This window comes from Mirounga leonina, unplaced genomic scaffold, assembly GCF_011800145.1.
Source record: "Mirounga leonina isolate KUSES-001 unplaced genomic scaffold, KU_Mleo_1.0 Mir_168, whole genome shotgun sequence".
NCBI lineage: Eukaryota > Metazoa > Chordata > Mammalia > Carnivora > Phocidae > Mirounga > Mirounga leonina.
In genome coordinates this window covers 42429886-42450124 of record NW_023270426.1, presented here as the reverse complement: position 1 = coordinate 42450124, position 20239 = coordinate 42429886, and the positions used below count along the sequence as shown (strand labels likewise).

Here is a 20239-nt window from a genome sequence, read left to right as displayed (position 1 = left end):
CGGCAGAGCATCGGGGGACTGCTGAAACCTTGGAGAGAGGGTTTGTCTGGCAAGAGTTGGCGCCACGGCAAGACTCAGGACCTAGAAACCAGAGGGCAAAAGACCCTGGGGATAAGTATAGTTCTCTGCGAGACAGAACTGAGCGGGGAGGGGTGGGGGGGGAGCAGGAAGTGCATTTGTTATTGCCACACTCTGTTAGTCCTTGCCGCCATGACTGTATTTCTGCGCCCCTCTCATTTCCATTACTGGACCACGCCTTCCTGTCTGGGACCCTTGCTGTGCCTCCGTGGTAAATGAGTGCCGTGTCCATGCAAAATAGCGTCACTGTAAATTTGCTCAGCAATAAAAACAAATGGCAAGTTATTTCACATTAAGAATGGTTTGTACAGGGCGCCTGGGTGGCTCAGTTGGTTAAGCGACTGCCTGCGGCTCAGGTCATGATCCTGGAGTCCCGGGATCGAGTCCCGCATCGGGCTCCCTGCTCGGCGGGGGGTCTGCTTCTCCCTCTGACCCTCCCCGTTTGTGTTCCCTCTCTCGCTGTGTCTTTCTCTGTCAAATAAATAAAATCTTTTAAAAAAAAAAAAAAGAATGGCTTGTACATATTAACTAGATGCTACAATGAGAAACCTCGATGTGGAGTGTAGTTTAGCTCCCTCCCTGAGCCGCATGTCACACCCCGTGTCACACTTCGCCCTGTTGAATGCTGCCTCATGCTGTCCCTGTACCGTGGGCGTTCAGTACGTGCTGACTAGAGACTAGAGACAAAAACCGCTCCCTTAACAAAACATAGTTTGTCGAGAACAATTCTGAAGGTTTGGGGATGGATGGTGGACAAGGGAAAGGACGGATGGACAGTGGCCATTATAGCAAGAACATGATTTGAAATGACATCACCTAGAGGTATTTGTTTTCATCATTAAGGAGGTAGTGGAATTTTGCCAACAACACTAACCTGTCATTCTTGTGACTACTTAGTGTCTTTCTCACTTCACCAAAATGAGCTCATGTGATGACAGGATGAAAACAGGTAGGTGGGAGACTGGGGGAACAGCAGCAGCATTTGTTAACCAGAAGAGGAAGAGAGCAGGTTCAGGTTCAGTGTTTATTACGTGATAATGGAAATTTCACACCATAACTTAAGTTTCAAAACAACCTTTATTCTGTTTGAAGACCTAATACAACGCATCGAAGCAACTGAAATCAACAAGACATAGCTCCACTGAATCTATAGCTTGAACAACATGTCAAGGAGGCACACTCCCCCCACCCCCCAACCCAGTTGCCTTGTAAAGGCAGAATTACAACTGACCATGACATCCTCCCTCTCGTCAAAAGACCAACTTTAACAATGTCATATAAACAGATTTGTAAAAACATTGAACAGATCATAGCTTTAAAAAATACACACATATAAATGAGTTTTTTTGTTTTGCCTTTTTTTGTTTTTTTTTTTTAAATAGCAGCATCCTGGGCAGCTAATGCTATCTCATGGTGACAAGTTTAATGTTAAGTTGGATAGTGTTTCCAATGAACCCAATTCTGTTCCCTTGCTACTCATAGTACTAGTATTTTACACAACTGGATTTTGTAAAAAAAATAAGAATTTGGCATTTTCGAACTTTGTCCCATGTGAGGCATCGTGCTTTAAACTGCCCCTTTCTTAAAAGAGCCTGAACTCAGATTTCAGGGTCTGCTTTCCGACTCCTTGGATACCATGCATAGCAAAAGGACAGGTGTTAAAACCAGCAGAATTTTTCTCCCATTAAGGAACATCAGTAGGACTCCCAGACACGTGACTAGTTCATAACCAGCTATATGACAAAGCACTTGGTTCCCCACAGTGACAGCTCACATAAACACATTTTGACTCGACACACTGCAAATGAGGATTTCCAAGTTAAGCAAGTCATCCAGACCAGCTCACCGAAAGGAGGAACTTTACAAAGCAGAGAAAAGCCAAAGAATTATGAACTTCTCACTTCACTTGCCAACAATTTTCACCTTTAGAAGACAAGACAAAGCCACTTCAAAGGAAAAAAAAAAACAACCCATACACATACACAAGAGTTGTACTAGACATGTGCTTGTTATGTACTTGAACCCGACAACTGTGGATCTGTTTTGGCTGAAAGGTGTACTGGAAACAGTCCATGCACATATACATATATACATATATCAAGGGCCGTGAACTTGTCAGATGTTGCAAACACATGCTTTTTGCCTTCTCCCAGGGTTAGGATTTTTCTCTTGTGGGTAGCATCGGGTCCCCGTGCTCCCACTGTCCAGCCCCCTCACAGCCTCGCTGCAGCTAGCTTAGCCTCTGGATGCTGCAGCGCGTGGGGAAAAAATCACTGCGTGCATGAAAGCATGTTCTCAGGAGTGCCTCTGCTGTATCCATTCATACTCATGAGCCACTCCGTGTTATTAGGAGATGACCAATCGAACCCCAAGAGCTCTTCTGGTCAAGCGTGTAGGACGACGAATGTGGTGGGCACGCTACACGCAATCCAGAAGGCATTTGGCGGAGGCGTGACCTCATGGCTACGGTGTAACTCACTATAAACAGGGAACGATGAAGCCTGCCTTGGCTGCTCAGAGAGAGCCCTGCTGCACTTACTTGCGTCTGTGAGATGCAAAACTAAGGCAGGTGCCTAGAGACCGAGCCGTCTTGGGAGAGTGGTGAACCAAAAACGTTAACAAAACTATCTTTTAACGAAACATTCCATCTCAGACCTTGTATTTTAAATGTGAAATGAAAATTATACTTAACAGCATCCATGGATGTGCTACCAAAAAAGACCCCAGCAGGACGTTAGTTTATAAACCACTCTTAAAGAAGCGGCTGGCTTGCGGGGGAAGTGAAGGACCGTTTTCAAGGCGACACTTACAAGCAGGGCAGTCCTCGGTCGTGTGGCGGTGAGAGGGAGATGGTCTGGTCAGTGCAGTCAGGTCTCAGGGCTGACAGTCTGGCCGTAAGACCGACACTCTGCAGTTGGAGTCAGCTGCTGGACCAGTTACTTCAAAAGAGTTTTTAAAAGGAATTACCACCGCAAACCACGACAAAAAGCCCTCCCTAGAGTATCTGAAATAAAGCCGTGGCTGAAGCGATCCTGGCAAAGGAAAACTGCACTTGTGAGGCTCCACTGGAAACTACCAGGGTCGGGACCGTCACATCGATCCTCTGGCCCTCCCCACACACGGACGCTTGCCGCCACACAGAATGGACTGGGCATGTGTAAGTCCGGGACACACTCTCCCTCTGGCCCCAAGTTGGAAAGGATGCTCCAAGACCCCCGCCTTTCCCCCACGCTGAAGTGGAAACCGTACGCTGACTTGGATGAACCGGGAGGACTGTCGGGAATCCCTGCAGTGGCCTTTACTGAGCTCGCCAGAGCCCAGCACAGGAGCGGCTCGGAGCATGGGTATTGGCCTTGTGGTCTCAGTTGAATGGGAAGGTAGGAAAATAACAAATGTGCAGATAAAAATCTTTTTTCCGGTCATGGCTTTTTCTGAAATGAATGTTTATTAGTTGTAAGGGGTAATCTCATGTTAAAAAGAGACACATATTCTAAATGCAGCGATTACACCCTGCAGTGTTCCAAATAAAGGTGAACACCGCCCCAGGAGGCTGCCTTTCTTCCTACGAACTACATTATCTGACCTGCCGCCACACCGCGTTAGAGTCCCAGTCGGTCTGTACTTGTCATTAATGTATAGTAACTAGCAAATGAGAGTGGGAAAAGACTGAAGTATAAGTTACTCACTTCTCCGTAATCATGAGAAAAGTGCATACCATCTTGCCACCCCTCCCGCCGCCCCACCTGTACATCCCTTTGCTACATCCCCTCCCCACCCCCAGATTCAAGAAGTTCACAATTCTTTACGAAACAAACATTACCAGGTACCGTATTTTAAGAGTCTCGAAACATTGTTGAACTCAGCGATACTTTGTCATATTTATATATCTTTCTCTTTTTTTTATTGAATAAAGCAGCTTTGAAGCTTATCAGGCACTGCCCAACAAAACATTTAGTCCAAAAAATCTGTTATGAACTTTTTAACCTTGGGCTAATAGCCAAGTACTCTGTACAAGAAAAACTGTAAAATATTTCATAGTTTTAATTCTGAAGCTTTTTTTTTTCTTTTTTTTACTGGCATCCTGTACATTTCTTTTTTTAAAAAAAGAATCACAAACGAATATTAACAAAAAAATCAGGGACAATATTTTCAAGCAACAGAAATGGGCGGGGGAAGCTTATTCTGAAGGTACATTTAAAATTGAGATAACAATGACAATTAAGAATTGCATAGCACTTTGTATTTAGCCTTCAGCAAAACAAAACAGAAGCTATTTGGTATTGATACAAATCTATCTATCTGATAGTTAGTCATCCATTGTTATGTACATATTTTATATAATGAATGTCATTTAAAGTCTTGTTTTCCAAGCTCCGTTTTTTCCACTGGTGGGGTCGTTTTTTGTTTTTCAAAGTCTAAACAAAACACTTTCTGGCACTCCGCTACAACAGAATTTCCTCTGAACGTACGTGAGCCGATGGTCTCCCAGAATGTCTCTTGTGAGCCGAAGTGCCTTTCTGCTACATATGGTTCATCTGTCAGAAAAGGAAATAATCCACAGTGCCACGTGTCCGGGTCCACCGTGCACAGCAAGGCCCAGGCCCAGCCAGCCTGGCGCGAGCACTCGCAGGCCGGGGCTCTGGAGCCTGTCCACCCTCTGGTCTCCGAGGTCCCCACTTTGAGCTGGTAAAGCTTCAGAAAGCATGAACAAGCACCATGGTTAAAGGCCTCTTTGTCCCTGCACGCGGAGATTTTTGCATGTCTTTTTCTCCTTGTGTCGTGTGTTGTTGTGGCTTAAATTAAACCAAAAAAAAAAAAAAAAACACCCCCAAAACAAAACCAACAAACAAAAAACCCCCCCAAAACAGAAGGAAGGACAAGCGCTCCAGATCAGAGATGTAGGGTCACCGCACGGTGCTAGGCTGCGTGTCTTCCCCTCTACTCTTTTGTCCCATCTGAAGGCAGATGGCCTCGTTTCCGCAGCTCAATGACAGGTCAAGGCCGGAGAGGAGCCCTGTGCTGTCCAGAGGCCTCAGGGTGGCTGAAGGTCAGGAGCAGGATCCGAGGCCAAGCGCTTCATCGTCTCTGCTGTGCGTATACTGGGTAGGCCAGTGTGACGTTGAGCGAGTCATTGTGCTGCACGAGGGACGTGTGCTGGTAATGAAGCACCAGTTCTTTCAGAGAGCCGTACAGGTTATAGGGCTCGGCGAAGCCGTAGCCGGTGGCCGTTTTGTTGATGACACAGTGCTTGACTTCGCCGTCCACCCTGCAGAGGAGAGAGAAAACACACCTTTTGAGCCAGTCCTAGACAATTCTCGACTCCACGAGGCGTTGCTCATGAAGTCATCGTCATGCGAAAGTGCACTCTGCAGGCCATTCTCCAGGAGGGGGCGCCTCCCGGGCTCGCCGTCAACTTGTGGCTCTGTCACTCACGGGCAGAGTGCTGTGGGCTGGCGACAGCCTCACTGAGCCACTGTATTTGCGACTTTAAAATGGTACATACTGTACCACGGTGGCTTTGAGAAGTGAGATCACGCATACGAAGGACCTGGCAGAAGGGCCGGGGCGCGGGAAGTGCAGAAGCTTCCCGCCACTCGGAGCGGTGCTGGCGCGACGACGGGGGCTCTCCCATTACCAGTATTCGTCGGATTCCCTCTGCATTCACCCTATATTCTCCTATTCTCCTGGCCTTAGCTCAACGTTCTTCTTACTTCCTCTTTCCTGTAGGATTTTTTCTCTGCTTAAATGGAAGGAGGTCACAAAGATGTTGTATTTTTAGAACCTTTCCTTCCTAGAGGACACTCCCTTTTCTGAAGAGATAGGAGGGGGGAATAGTATGAAAAGTAAAAGGAAAATATGCCCTATGACGGAAATGTCTTCTCTTGGGTGCCCTGCTCTCACAGGGCAGTGACATTTCTCGCTGTTCTGACCCGTTCCTGCTGTGGACCTGCCCTGTGGGTGGAGCTCTCGTGGGAATCACCTCACATTCTAATGCTATTAGCCTTGGGAGGTTAAAAGGGGGTGGGGGGCAAGTATTGCTAGTTCCACTGTAAAGATGAAAAGATTTGGACTTGGGACTAAGTAGCTGGTGAAACAGGACCCAAACCCCAGTCTGACCTCCACGGCAGGTTTCTGTGCTTCTGCCTAGACTTGAAAAACAGCCTGTCTTCTTTCCTATTCTGCACCATTGCACTGTGAGGTTCTTCCAGATGGGAACTTTCTCAAATCCCTGCCCCAAGCTCGGTGGCTGAAGGAACGGAAGCAAGCGACCCGTCAGGACCGGTGTGACAGGCCAAACCCGGCTGCAGCTACGTACACTACGGAGCAGGCGTAGCAGCCCTGTTTGCTGCTCTCCCGGACCAGGAAGGTGCCGTCTCGTTTCCCTCGGAGGAGGTTCTCAGCTTTGTTTCTGTTGCTGCTGCCCACATTCCAGGTCTTCTCGTCGTGGTGCGGCAAATCCTCATCATCTTCCACCAGCGAATATTGGCTAGAGAGGAAGGAGAGAAAGGGTCTCCGTGGAGCAGCGGGGACGGCCTGGCTGGCCTTTTCTCATCCAGCCTAGCCTTCAGTGTGACCTCCCTGGACCAAGAACACCAGTAAGGGAAACTCTCGCTCTTTTCGAGTCAGGAACTACATCGAGGTACCTGGGCAGAGAGGAGGGTATCAACCAATCCTGTTTGTCCAGTTCAGATCAGGAAATGTATTGACTAGGAGGACTGCCAGTTTTCAAATAATTCAAACAAAACATCTACTTAAGCTTTGGAGATACACTGAAAAGAATTCTGTTTTTTTTTCCCCCCTCCCGATTGTTTCAGAAACACATGGGCAATTTTCAGGTGTCCAGGGCCTTCTTTATGGACACAGGGTCGTTTTACAGCAGTGTCGGGGGGGGAAATCTAGATCGCCATCCCCATTCCCTGAACTTTCCTTTTTTAACATTCTGGATAAAGAGACGTAGCTTGTAGAGGATGTTCCAAATGTGGTAAAATTGCTCACTTTTCTGCAAACAAAGCAAGTCATGCGTTTCCCTAAAACGAAAAACCTCCTTTGCTGCCTCCCACCTGCAGGCAGTACTTACTCTTCCGTATTTTCATTGCCCAACCACTCATTCAGCTTCTTCTGCCGAACACCTTTCTGAGTCAACCACCTGGAAAACAGAAAAGCAAAACGCATTAATAATGTATCCTTAACTTTTGCAACTATCAGTTGTTGGCTTCCAGGGTTCGGCTTTCCACTTACATCAAGTATTGGTCTCTTGTCTTTCTCAGCTGAATGAGGTCTGGTTTAATGCTGTTCATGCGTTTGTCAATCTCCCGGTACTCAGCTGCCTGCTTCTTCAAGTCTTCCTCCAGTCTTCTTCGACTGTCCACAATTTCACTGATTCGGGACTTTAACTTCTCATAATTATGCATAATCCTAGAGGCAGGAGAAAGGCATGGGTCACTACCTGCTTCATCATGACGGTTTCCCAAAGCTTAGGCAAAGACTCAGTATGGTCTCCCAGGACTTTTCCTCAGGTAAAGAATGCTTTCTAGGGCTGTCGTGGTGGTTCTTTTTTTTAATTATTCAAAGCACAGAAAGCAAGATCATCTTTCACACAAGGACAACCCTCATGATTCACCCACCTTTGTATTTCTTTCTCATTGCCTTCACGTTTAAATTTTTCTATGTATTCTTTGCTGTACCGTTCCTGACTTTGGCACTGTTCTTCAAATATTTTTATGGTTTCATTAAAGGCTTCAATAGCTGTTCTTTTCATTTGGATTTCCTACAACACAGTGTTTAATAAGACAATGTCATACCTTTCATAGAACAGGTACTGTGTTACTGTGAGACACTGTCAGGGCATTTGAGGCTATTACTTACCGAGCATGTAAGTACTCGGTTAGCAGGCAAGGCCTCTCATTCATAAAACCCATTAAAATAATAGCACAGAAGCACACATTTCCCTGGGGAATTTTCCCGGTCTGTGAAAGAATACTGTCTGACAACTTCCTATAGTTTTCATCGTTTTAAAAGTCCTTCCCCTTTATCAGCAATTTAAGGAATCCACGTTGCCTTCTACTCCCTCTGGTGGTCCTAGATACATCTCGGCCTAGAGAAGATAATACTGCAGTAAATGGAGCCTCTACTTTTTTATGACAGGGTATGTAATAGTTAAATCCCCATTTTGGAGGTTACACAAGTTTGTGCGGGGGGGGGGGGGGACTTGTTCAATCAGGAATTATGTCAAATCCACTTAAAACTCACAGCAACCTCTTCAATTATCATGATTACTATTCTAAAATCTGTAAGAGCTTCATTGGAAAGCTTATAGAGATACCATGGTCTAGAGATAATGATGAATAATAGTGTTTCCCCCCACCTTAGTAGCAGAAGGTCAACTTTCTTTTTCCTAAACTGAAAGGACACATCTTAGATTCTAGTAACTAAAAGGTCTGAGACTATAATGTGACTTTCGCAGAACACTCACCTGGGAAGTACGGGTATAATCTTCATATAATCTATCATATTCCCGACTTTTTTCTTGAAATTGAGTGTTATATTCATGTAACTTTTTTCCTACAGCTTCAATATTATCTTCTTTGACAACTTGATCCTGGAAGAATTAGAACTTCAGTTGACGAGGTATTTATAGTCATTGTTTTGGCCATTATCAAACTAAAACCTCACTACATGCACTTCGTCTGCTTCACCATGCTTTCTAAACGTTTGAAAGTATCTTGTCTAAATACTGTAACATGAGTATTTCAGTTTTGATTACCTGTTGGTATTTGGATACTGGATAAAGTAACTTTACATCCAGTTTGGGATTATACTGAGCTAGAGACTCATTCCGGTAGTGGTTTATTAGTTCAACCACAGAGTTGAAGGTCAGTGGGTCAGAGAAGCCGTATTTCCCATCTTGGTGAAATATTTTGATTAATTTGTTATTTCCTCCTTTCCTGTAGATACAATAAAAGTAATGGCATTACAATCTTCTCTAAAGAAATATGTTTTAATGTCTGCTTCCACACCTCAATCTTGGCTATGTTCCCTGACTCACCTTAGTGTAAGAGTATAATCACCATGCATTTTAGTAGATGCGTCTCGTACCAAAAAGGTCCCGTCAGCTGTATCTCGAAGTTTTTCATTCACTTCTTCCCTGAAATGAAAACGACACAAGACAGAGCTCACTTTGAGTATTCACTGTTTCCATTTTTAAAACAGCCCTTGGTTTTTAGAGTTTTAACTGCACAGCAAAACTAAGCACAAAGTAGGTAGAGAGCGCCTCTCTACCCCTCCTCCGCCCGCTATAGATTGCATGTATTGTTTATATAAAATGTTATAAATTTCATCTCATTACAAACTGGGAGCTAAACAAAACAAAAATACCCACTTTCAGTACTGGTATCTCTGTGGTACGAAGTTTTAATTTATTCTTTCACCAAACACACTGACAAACGAGCACAAAAAGACATGACCCCCCCCAAAGGGACTCCTTACCCCCCCCTTCAAAAAAAGCAATGAATGAAGATGCCCTTGTAAATAACACGAACCCTGACAGTTTTCCCTAATGGCAAGTGACTTTGGACCCTGCCTTTAGGCAGTGCCACTCCACCCTGGTGCTTTCCTGACATTTCTGTCAATAATGAAACTTGTCGAGTATTTAATTTCCCGTGGCATCCAGCACCCACAGTGCCCCGGCGCTCAGGGACTTCTCTGGTCTTCTTTGGAAGACAACCAACTATGCTTCATGCTTATGTTGGAGGATATCCTAAAAATGGAACTTAGCACGCTGGTGCATTTCTTTCTCTAAAACTAGGACTCTCTCTAGTGAAAACTCAAGCGTGCTTACAGCCTTACCTTGAGATATCTCCCCAGTACCATTCAGCATCTTGTAAGGACATATTGTTATTCATACCGTTGTTGGCTACAGTAGTGGGTTTTGGTGGTTTAGGAGGCAATGCTACAGGAGAAAGAGAAAAAGTTGTTGGCAATCCCAACTACAGTTGAAATGCTTAGGTCTAATTTAAGTTTCTTTAGAATACTGTGAGGTACAGCAATAATGCACAGTTGTATGAAACAGCATGATTTTGTTGAAAAGAAAAGGAAGTGGAAAAGAGAGAACAGCTTACAGGTTAACAAATAAACCGGGCTGGCCCTGTGAATGAATTTCAGAGTGAATCCAGAGTCCCGGCTTTTTCTACTTCTAGGCTCTAGTTATATTAAAGTTTCAGGCCTGATCAAATCCATCTAAAATAGGAAACCGTGAACATATGAGCAGGAAGAATCACATGGGTTGGCTTTAATTTCCTCTTCTTATTTAATTATAAAAGACAAATTTGGTTTCTATCCTCCACAAATGCTGTTGCTGTAATAAAACTCATCCACAGCAATATGTTTTAAGAGGAGGAACTGGGTTTCTCTAATCTTAGTATTTCAGGCACTATTTTGCCAAAAACCACTTTAAGAAACTCATCTGTGACCTAAATCTCTTTAGTATTCACGTTAATATTCTTTTGGATAAATTGTGCTCTATATGCCAAGACTGAGGAAAAACCATAGCCCTCTTCCTCAATGTCAAATCAGAATTCATATACCAATTGGTGACAAATAAAAGACTGCAGTGCTTCTGAATTTCTTAATTGGGAGCAGGGCTAATATTGGAATAGAATTTAGGAAGCAAAATAAGGCCAGCGTTTGTAACTGAATTCTAAAAGTCACAAGTTTTAAATCAAAGGATTAGTATTTTATGCAAAAATTTCAGGAGTCTATCAAGAATATTTTATAAAGGCTAGGACTAAATAAATATTAGGAAGCCAACTCCTTTTCTCAGTACAGTGTCTTAATATAAGAACCGGCAAAGTCTCAGCGTTTGATTTAGAATAGTTTCAGGTCATCTAGGACTGAGCTGCAATCACTGCTAGGTTTTACATGCTTTCTAAAAGTACCAAGTGTTATCACTGCAAAGTACCACACTGTCCTCATCCACTGTCAAAAGAGAAAAGCAGCACAAAGGACGCATCCTTTTCATTAAAGGAACAGTATGAACGATATACAACACTATAACCCAAATAGCAAAAAGACCTCAATTAACAAAAGACACCAGTGAAAAACTGGAATTCAATTCCTATCTGTTCAAGTAAGAAAAAGCATTCACCACATACAGCCTGATCTTGCTTCCTCAGGCAAACAATTTCATGTCCAAGCTATGATCAAGCAAATTTTTATTAAATTACAAGTTAATAAATAGAAATCTAAAGAGGATCACTTACAGTAGTTGTCAAAAAAAAAAAAAAAAAAGCCACACAATTAACTAGCTTTCTAAAAGAATACTGCAGTATTACCTGGTGGATCCATTTCTATATAAAACATCAAGTCTGTGCCACAATTTCTATCTGTCTTAGCATATTCTAAATCCAGGTCTTCCATATTCCAAACAGTGTTGTACATTTGTGCGAGAGTTTCCCTTGGCTGAGCTCAGTTATAAGAAAAGAGTCCGGCTTTCTTTGTAATGGTGTCTTGGAATTCATTTTAAAACCTATAAGGGGCTGCACTGTAACCTATTACATCACACACCCCAGCCAATCAAGTCAGAAAAATGTCACCAGACCACTCCTGCTTCATCATTTCTCTTCGACATCCAGCCCTAACACAATCCCAACCTCGCTGAGAACCTACATTTACTAGACCGGCAGTGTATACATGCTCATCGTTTCAAAAAGGTGTTTAATTTGACTGTTCTCCTCCGCCAGTGAGTTTTCTAATTCCTTTTTTATTACTCCTTGCAGCATGGTACGCTCCGCTGTTGGCAGGTTGACAAAAGCTGATATGCTGCAGCACGTAGCTACCCCCCCCCCCCCCCCCCCCCCCGCCCCTGGGTTTATGGAGAGCCTGATCATGCCTTGGTCTAAAAATCTTACAAATGCATCAAAATGGTATATTTAAGGTATATTTTACAGCCCTTAAATACCTCCTGTATATATTAAAAGCAGAAGGGATTAAGAACTCTGGATCCAATTTCATTTCATTCCTACAGAATTCACTGACAACTCCGACCTTAAACACTGTTACAAATGTACCACATGAGAAAGCACAATTAAAAGAAAAATCTCCTTCTACCAAACATAGTAAAGTTAAAACTAGACCTTAGGGAATAACAATGAAAAATCTTAATAGGAATGAAGACGTGTGTATTACCGGCAGAAATTTAATGTTATTAACAAGAGTAGTCAAGGTAAGTTTTATCTTCCAAAAAGAAAGAGGCCATATATCAGAATGCAGAGTAGAGGTAGCAGGATGTTTGCAAACTGTTTCTCACCGGTAGCACCAGAAGTCTGAAGATGGGCTTAGTACTGCTGGAGGGGGGAGAGTGATGTAATCACTTTGGGGATTTAATGCCTCATACTCTGGGGACTATTAATCCTAGTTAGCAGTATTTAATGTAAGGAAATCAATTCCCCTATAGATCTATTAATTTTAGTTCTTTAAAGCCATTCTGCATATAATCCGGCCACCCTTCCTAGAGCCAAATGTACATTCCCACTGTAAACCATCTGTCTACGTTTACAATATAAATCATAGGAAGTAGTGGAGCAAAGCAAGGCATTCTCTGAGCACTGTTCACTTGTACCCTGTCTACCTGAATTCATTTCCCCATTAATGAGGAAGGCAGACTCAACCCCAGACCCTGCAGCCGGCTCCCAGGGACACTTTTCTATTCCTCAACTCAAAATCACTCACACACACACACACACACACACACACACACACACACACGGTCAAAGTGGGAGGTGGGATATGTCCTCAGATCAGGTTCAGAAAAAAAATTTTCTCTTTAATACAAATGTGTTTTCTCTCCCAAAAGGAGTCCTGCCAGCAGCTGTGGACAGGCTAACAGCCCAAAGGGCCAGCCCATGCCACTGGGAGCACTTGGTGCAAACCAGTCCTGCTGCTGGATCCCCTGTGGCAAACTGACCCAGGGAGGAGGGGAGGGAGACGGGATTTTCCACCTCTCTCCAAGGCCTGGCCCTGCACCAACTTCCAGCCAAGCACTTTGTAATTACCTCCTTCCCCATTTCTAACCTAAACCCCATCTTTTCCTCCCACTGTGTCCCTCGAGGAAAGGAAAGGGGGGGAGTGTCTCCGCTAATCTCTTATCTGCCCTCCCCAGACAGCACTTAATCAGTCTCACTCGCACACTCACATACACACACACCCGCAAAGACAAACTACAGAAGGGAACCTTTCACGGAAGTACAAAAAGCAGAGCAGGGAAGCAGCGAGGGGGGCACAAGGGAAAGGCAACTTACTTTGCAGGTTATGCATGTTTGCAGTTTCCCGCGGCAAGGCCAGGATCCGACAGTGCAAACAATGCCCCCGGCTAGTCCCGCGGCCCCCGCGGCCCCCGCTCCGTGGCGGCGCTCGCGCCCGCAGAGCGCAGGGGCAGGGGCGGCGGCGGCGCGGGACCCTCGGGCTCGCGCGGCGCGACGCGGACGCCGGGCCGGGACTGCCGGGACTGCCGCAGCAGCGCCGCTCACCGCCCGCTCGCCATGGAGAGAGCCACTGGATGCTGGTGCTGGTGCTGGTGCTGGTGCTGTCCGCGGGAGGGAGAAAGCCCTGGCGCTCGCGCGGCTCGCAGATAAAGATCACGGCTTCATGATTAACTTGGGCAGGTTCAAATATTTGCTGAGCTAGGGATTTCGGGTGGGGGAGGGGAGCCCAAGTCAAAGTCAAAGTTGTCATCGGCTAACAAGTGGCCACTGCCAGCCCGACCAGCTCATTTTCGCCGAGGAAATGAGAAGGCCATTGTGAAGGGACCTAAAATAGTCTAACTGGCTGCAGCAGCGCGCGGGGCTCAAGTGGCCACAGTGAAGCGAGGCACTATGCACGGCCCAACACAGGAAGTGGCTGAGCTAGTTCAGCAAAAATAGAATCAAAGCCTTGCTTGTAAAGGCCTGAGCCTCTCCGAACGGCCCAGAACACCGAGCAAGTCCACCTCGCCCCGCAGGTGTACCAGGAGAGCCCCGCGGAGGGGTTCGGCAGGGGACAGGTTTGCAAGAGGTCTGCTCGTGGGAGGAGAGGATCCCAGGGAAGACTGCTGTAAGTCTGCATGGATACTACCCTCCACGACCACGTGAAGACTGGCAGAAGAAACCCACTATGCAGCTACTTTTATGGAGCCGACTTCAACCCAGTTTAATTGGCCGTCCGGTTGCCTAATACTTAAAAGGTGTGTCTGCATGAAGTTCACGTGACTGCTAAATGGCGCAAAGGATAGGGCCAGGAGAATGGTATGCCCTCCCAGAGGACTTCTGTCCTCTGAGAAAGTTGCAATGAACCAGACTAAAATTTGACCTAAGAAAATTTTCACTGGCATCTGCATAAGATGGACGGCTTTACTGATACCCCCAGCACGGTAACAAGGTCAAGTCACAGAATCACTAGCTCTAAAACCAGAAAGTAATTCTAAAGAGCACTTCAAGAAATCCCTCAGGCGACACACACATAACCCCAAACCAGAGGGCAGAGGGGTGAAGCGGTCTGCCATGGGATCAAGGCCCGAGCACCACAACCTAGCCTTCAGACTTTTTGGTCCTAAACTCCTTTTTCTCCACCCACTGGCCCTGGGTCTTCACTTCCTTCTGCCAGAGAAAGTTAAAATTAACAAGTGAAACTGAAGTTAATTTCTTTTAGGCCACGTGTGAAAATTTCACACCTATAACAAAACTGACTTTTTCTGTTTTCTATTTCTAGCTTATTTACTTCAAAAAGACCTTCTAATTATCTGTGAAGAAGCACGGTTCTGTCTATAGTATTTACCCTCAGACTCTGCATAGGAAGGTGACTCCATGGTCCCATGCAGAGCTAAAGGAAGATCGAGGGGCGGACATAAAAGTGCACGCAGGCAGGCCCCAGCTTGAGGATTACCTGCAGTATCTGGAAATGTGCTAACCTCACGATACAGGTGACTTCAACAAACTTTCCTTTGGTGCAACTGAGAGAGCATGAAAAACCTACTTTCCAATGGAAAGAAAAGAGTCTTTAAGAGAATCTTCCAGCTCCTGCCTGCTGATCACAGGGACATATGGTTAGTTTTAAGAACACGCTTGCATCCTCAGCTGCAGAATCTTGCCCTACTTTTAAAAATAGTCTTTCTAAAGCTAGAAAGCTTGGAAACATCAGTCTCCTCAGCATACCTGTCTGATTTTACATGATGTTCCATGTCAAAACCTTCCAAGATGATGATGTTTTCTAGCCCAACAGTGTATTTTCCATCTCAGAACAAAACTGTCCACTGTCCAAGAAAGCAGTACACCCCCAACTTAGAGCAAGTCTTAGATTTGAGAACTTTGCGTCAAGTTTCTCACAACATGTACAATCCTCTACCATAGAGGTTCTATTACATTACTGGAAGTGTGAGCTGAGTCTTTTCTCATTCAGTTTTCGGCTTTGAAAAGTGATGGGCAAGACGCCCGCTGCTCTTCATTAGCTTAAAAAGGGAGCCCTCTGCTGGTAGAACAGAATCAGTAACTTCTCCTTGGGAGAAGATGTTCAACTTTCTGCATTGTTTCATTCAGCTCCCACTATGTCCAAAACTTCACACGAATGAAACAGAGGATTCATTTGCAAATAACTCATAAATCAAATGTACAGATGTCATATCAACTTAGGAAGTGTTGCTCATGTGGCTGCTAAGCTCTTAAAAAAAAAATTTTGTATTTTAATTTCAGCATGTATCCGAGACCCCAAAAAACTCAGCCAGACTAGAGAACTTACACATATATTTGAAAACTAACTTTACCTTCTGGATTCCTCAAAACAATACGTCTTACTACTTTTCCTTTCCTCAAAGTTTTGTAAAACTCATTTCAGAGGCAAAAAAAAAAAAAAAAAAAAAGCCACATTTCGTTTCTCCGCAGGCGTGATATAGTCAGGAAAATATCATGAAAGTAAGCTTGAAAAGTACAGACAGAACACTATCTCACACGTGCAAATCACCATCAGATAGCGTTCCCCAACCAGCTTCCATCCTGCACAGCTTCTTTATAAAAAAAAAAAAAAAAAAAAAATGCAGTGCTTAGAAAAAAATAAGTGAACCAAAATCTTCAAGGGTTAAATGAATGCCTCCCTTCATAATTTTAACTTAAGACAAATGAGGACCGAAGGGGCTTTCAGGAAGATGCAAATTCTTTACCCCACATCCAGTGCTCTTACTGACGCTGCACTAAGGAGGATGTCCATTTGAATTTATAAATAAGCCCAGATTTACATAGGATACATTCTACAAAATACGTGAAAAGGTGTGACCATTGCTTGGCAGAATGAAGCACTCCTTCCCTCTCGAATGCTGCCCCGAGAGAGAAGGAGTCTGTGAGATGAAAACAAAAGTTGCCCGATACTCCACTGATACACGCACCCCTGAAATACACTTCTTTTTCAGAGCACGAATAAAACTTCCGATTTTTCGTTTTAACCTAGTATGGCTTGCCTCTCTGTTTATTCCGACCCATCTAAATATATGCCTTTTTTTCAAGGTTTCATTTCTCACCTTTGAAACAACCCTCTAATGTCACACCACATTTTAAACCCAATAAAAAATAAATCAGAGAAAAGTAAAACTCTTTGAAAGTCATTTCCCTCTACCTTAGTGCTTGCTTTAGTCTTGGTTGAAAACCAAGCCCAGAGCATTTAAAACAAGATTTATGAATCAGGCTCTTCAGGATGAATGTTTTGCAATGTGCCAGTGGTTAAACATTAACTCTGACAGGTGTAGAAGGGCAGGAGGGAGAAAGAGTCATTTATTTTCCACTCTGGGCTTGAGGGTGCAGTATTAGACTTCAATTATGCTGATTAATATTTCTGAATATATCCATGAAATCTGAAATAATGTAAATACACTTAAAATGGGTTTCATTCAGAGCTGCCCTGTGTTAAATGGTCCTGTTTGTACCTTAACTGCCCTATAGAAATCTGCTTTAGCTATACCTAAGTATCAGTAGGGTAAACATAGCCCGTAATGAGTCAAGAAAACCTGCTGTTCAGCTTTAGGTACTTTTAAGACTTTTAGGAACAAAGGGAACAGCAGACTATCCAAGTTCTGAGAACTCAGTGACTCTCTGTTTAACCTTTCAAACCTTAGTTTCCCTCCCAATAGGGGAGATGCTTGCTTCACAGGTTTGCCGGATGCACTACATGAGCGGGTACGCCAAAGTTCTTTGAAAGTTGGTTAGTCTGTCAAAGAATTTTAAAAAATTCATGCGGATGATTGTTATCCTTTGCTTAGCTCTATGCTAGGAGGAGCTCAACAGGAGAAGGCTTTGTCCTTGAGGAATGTAACTAAGCAGAGGAAAGTAACAGGAAGAACTACGGAATAGTTAAGTTGAAGAGGACCAGGTCTTAAGGGCATAAGCCTATGGAATGGGTTGATCACTGCACATCAAACAGGGAGAAGACCTTCCTGTGAAATGAAGGAGATGGCACTGTTTGGGGCCGTGTACAGTTGTGCACTTTGCGCACTGCACAGAGGCACGTGGCACGGGGAGGTGCTACTGAAATCCAGGCCCCTCCACTCACCACGCTGCACACGCGGGAAAGGGCATGATACTAAGAAGGTACCTTCCTCCCTCCAAGCAATGCACCCACAGAGCAGGACCTGCCCAGTGAATGTGTCGTCTGCAGATTAGCAGTGAAGCCCGTGCAGGCATCTAGAGGCCTGGCTCTGCTGGCTGGCAGTGTGGGCTCAGGGGGGAAGGGCCTGACGGGAATGAGGAGCTGGAGCTGAAGGGGGCCCCCCTCCAGTAGGTCCTTAAAAACCAGAGCTGAGCAATGGCAGAGACAGGCTCTAGGGTCATGACTTTCAGTACTTGTCACCTCATTTAAATCTCACAACAACCCCAGCAGAGAGGCATTATTCCCATTTCGCAGACTAGAAAACAGTTTGGAAAGGTTGAGTTACTTGATATGAACTCGGCAAATAAGCAGCCAAGAGCTGATTCAAACCCAGATCTATTTGAGACTCACTGTTCTTACCAGCGCACGATGGATGGAGTGACTCTGAGTTTTATACCACAGCTATAAAAATTGCACTGGGGCTCTTTACTATAGGTGATCCATACTGGGAACTTCAGAGGACTTAAAAGCAGCCCCATTCCTCATGACGGTTCCCCAAACCCAGGAAGCAGGTGCAGCGCTGAGCCCCAGGCTGGAGTCCCTCCCGCAGGTGACCTCCTCCAGGTGACCTGGTTCTGGCACACACAGTTTGGTTAGCACCACATGACCTCTCAACCTCTGGGGGCGAAGCAGAGAAGAGCTAGGCAATGCTTTCAACTCTACAATGATGCTTTTTATGATACTGTCATTTAAAACATTTACTACTTCTTAAAGTCTACTCAGTATTAAGCCATTCTTTTTGTATTTTGCAATTTATTTTGACTAAACCTTTGAAACTCGAATTCCTCTTCCCCCTTTCAAACTGTACCAATTCTTCAAAGCCCATTTCAGTCCCATTTTTTTTCTCTAAGCCTTTTCTGTCTTCTCAATTACCCTACAAAGTCACCCATCACCATCTCTAAAATTCTTTTCATATTTAGAGTAAGCGCCCTCCCACCTAGTACTTAGATACTGTGTGCTAATGGTCTTATTTGAATTGACACATTGCCTCTAACATCATCAGTTTTGCCTATCATTTCAAGCTCTACCAGGTAAAAACTATGAAAGATATCTATCCCATAATAGCCCTGCTTCCCTGTCTCCCCCCCCAAGTCATTCAAGTACTCATTTCTATTCACAACAATAAAGTCATTGCAAATGAATGATTTATGACTGTTCACCGGAGACGCACCGGTGTTGTGCTTCCAGAGCCCCCTGGTAATAGCACATGCTGGGGCAATGATGAAGGAGTCTAGGAAAATGTCGGATTCCAACCAGGCCTAAGAAATCATTTCTCTAACCAAGAGTGCCCTGCCAATCATTTCACGAAGCCATTCCTGAATACAAAGGCGTTCAGGATGAGGACCTTCTTCCTGAGGTAGGTAGCACGTTTCCGCAAGTCCGACACACCGAAGCATTTATTTTATTCCAAAGGGCCTACGCATTCTTCAGAGCAGCTAAGAGATACCACACAAAGGGACGAAGAATGGCTCAAACTAGCATTTAGAGATGACTTAGATTCAATTTTCTTGAAGAGGCCGCATGAATCTTGGGATGGTCTAGGAAACGGTCAGCGCGCTGTTTACATTCAGCATGGCTGACAGGACTGACCCACCTTTGAAACTGGAACACCAGTTTCTCAGAAGAAGAATGCAGCAGGGCCTACGACCTGGCAGGCAGTCTTAAGTGCGCACAGTGAAAATGGATGAACGTGGGTTTTTTTTTTTGATGGAATTAGGCTGAAACTGATAAGGACATTTAACCAGTTTACACCAGTCAGACAAATTAAACTCCAACACAGATTCTCCTTGGTGTGTAGCAGAAATTCTCAAAAACTCCGTGATGAATTCGTTGGTTATCTATCAAACCCTGTCTGGTTTTTAAGCTTCCATGTCTCCCTGTCTCCAGAAGGGTGGGCACTGAGAAGACAGGGACCACCCTCAGCCCTTTACTGCAAGCAAGGCTCAGCTGTCTCTGAGACAGACCTCCACACCACAAGGAAGTGGGAGGCACGGCTCCGCCCCTTGGCCCAGGAGCCTATTTTGTTGTTACTAGTCTTCCTTCCCCACCCACGTGTTTAGTAGTCTAGGGTGGGGGGCAGTCAACAAAGGGCTCAAGTGTGATGTTTCACACCTGCCGCCCCCCCCACCCCGTCCCCTCGTCACAGGGTACTTTGAACCTACCATTGGATCTTTTCTATTGAGCCCAAAGGCAGCCTCTGAACACCAACACAGAGTTCCCAAATCCATTAACAAATGCACCGAGCAGTTACATGAGATGAAACCTTTTGGCCGCCCCCTGGACTAAAGTCCTAGGCCACTGTTGACAGACTTCTCTGATACCATTCTCCTACAATTCGGAGCGTCCCCACTGAACATCCTGCCTACTGTGATTTGGAACATTTGGAACATACCACTCTTGCTTTATGTACTTGTTTCTGCTGCCTCTCTTACTTTTGGATACAATATTCTGGGCCTGTCCATATGAGCCCTTCCAAACACCTGCACCTTGAGTGGTTGGTTACCTG

General features: G+C 44.8%; 1 protein-coding gene across 4 annotated transcripts in view; it reads right to left on the bottom strand.

Annotated features, from left to right (window-relative positions):
* Positions 1–1437: 1437 nt before the first annotated feature.
* Positions 1438–20239, bottom strand: part of PIK3R1 (phosphoinositide-3-kinase regulatory subunit 1) — an 83950-nt gene continuing 65148 nt past the window's right edge. For 2 of the 4 annotated variants that reach the window (XM_035014565.1, XM_035014566.1), the window contains 9 exons: positions 9925–10027; positions 9125–9223; positions 8843–9023; positions 8552–8677; positions 7704–7846; positions 7318–7494; positions 7157–7225; positions 6395–6565; positions 1438–5344 (listed from right to left, as the gene is read on the bottom strand). In XM_035014565.1, coding sequence (XP_034870456.1) covers positions 5155–5344; positions 6395–6565; positions 7157–7225; positions 7318–7494; positions 7704–7846; positions 8552–8677; positions 8843–9023; positions 9125–9223; positions 9925–10027 — 1259 coding nt within the window. In that variant the 3' untranslated portion in view covers positions 1438–5154. Of the gene's footprint in view, positions 5345–6394; positions 6566–7156; positions 7226–7317; positions 7495–7703; positions 7847–8551; positions 8678–8842; positions 9024–9124; positions 9224–9924; positions 10028–11408; positions 11926–13373; positions 13469–20239 lie in introns of those variants that run through there. The other 2 variants (XM_035014567.1, XM_035014568.1) reach the window with 2 other exon arrangements.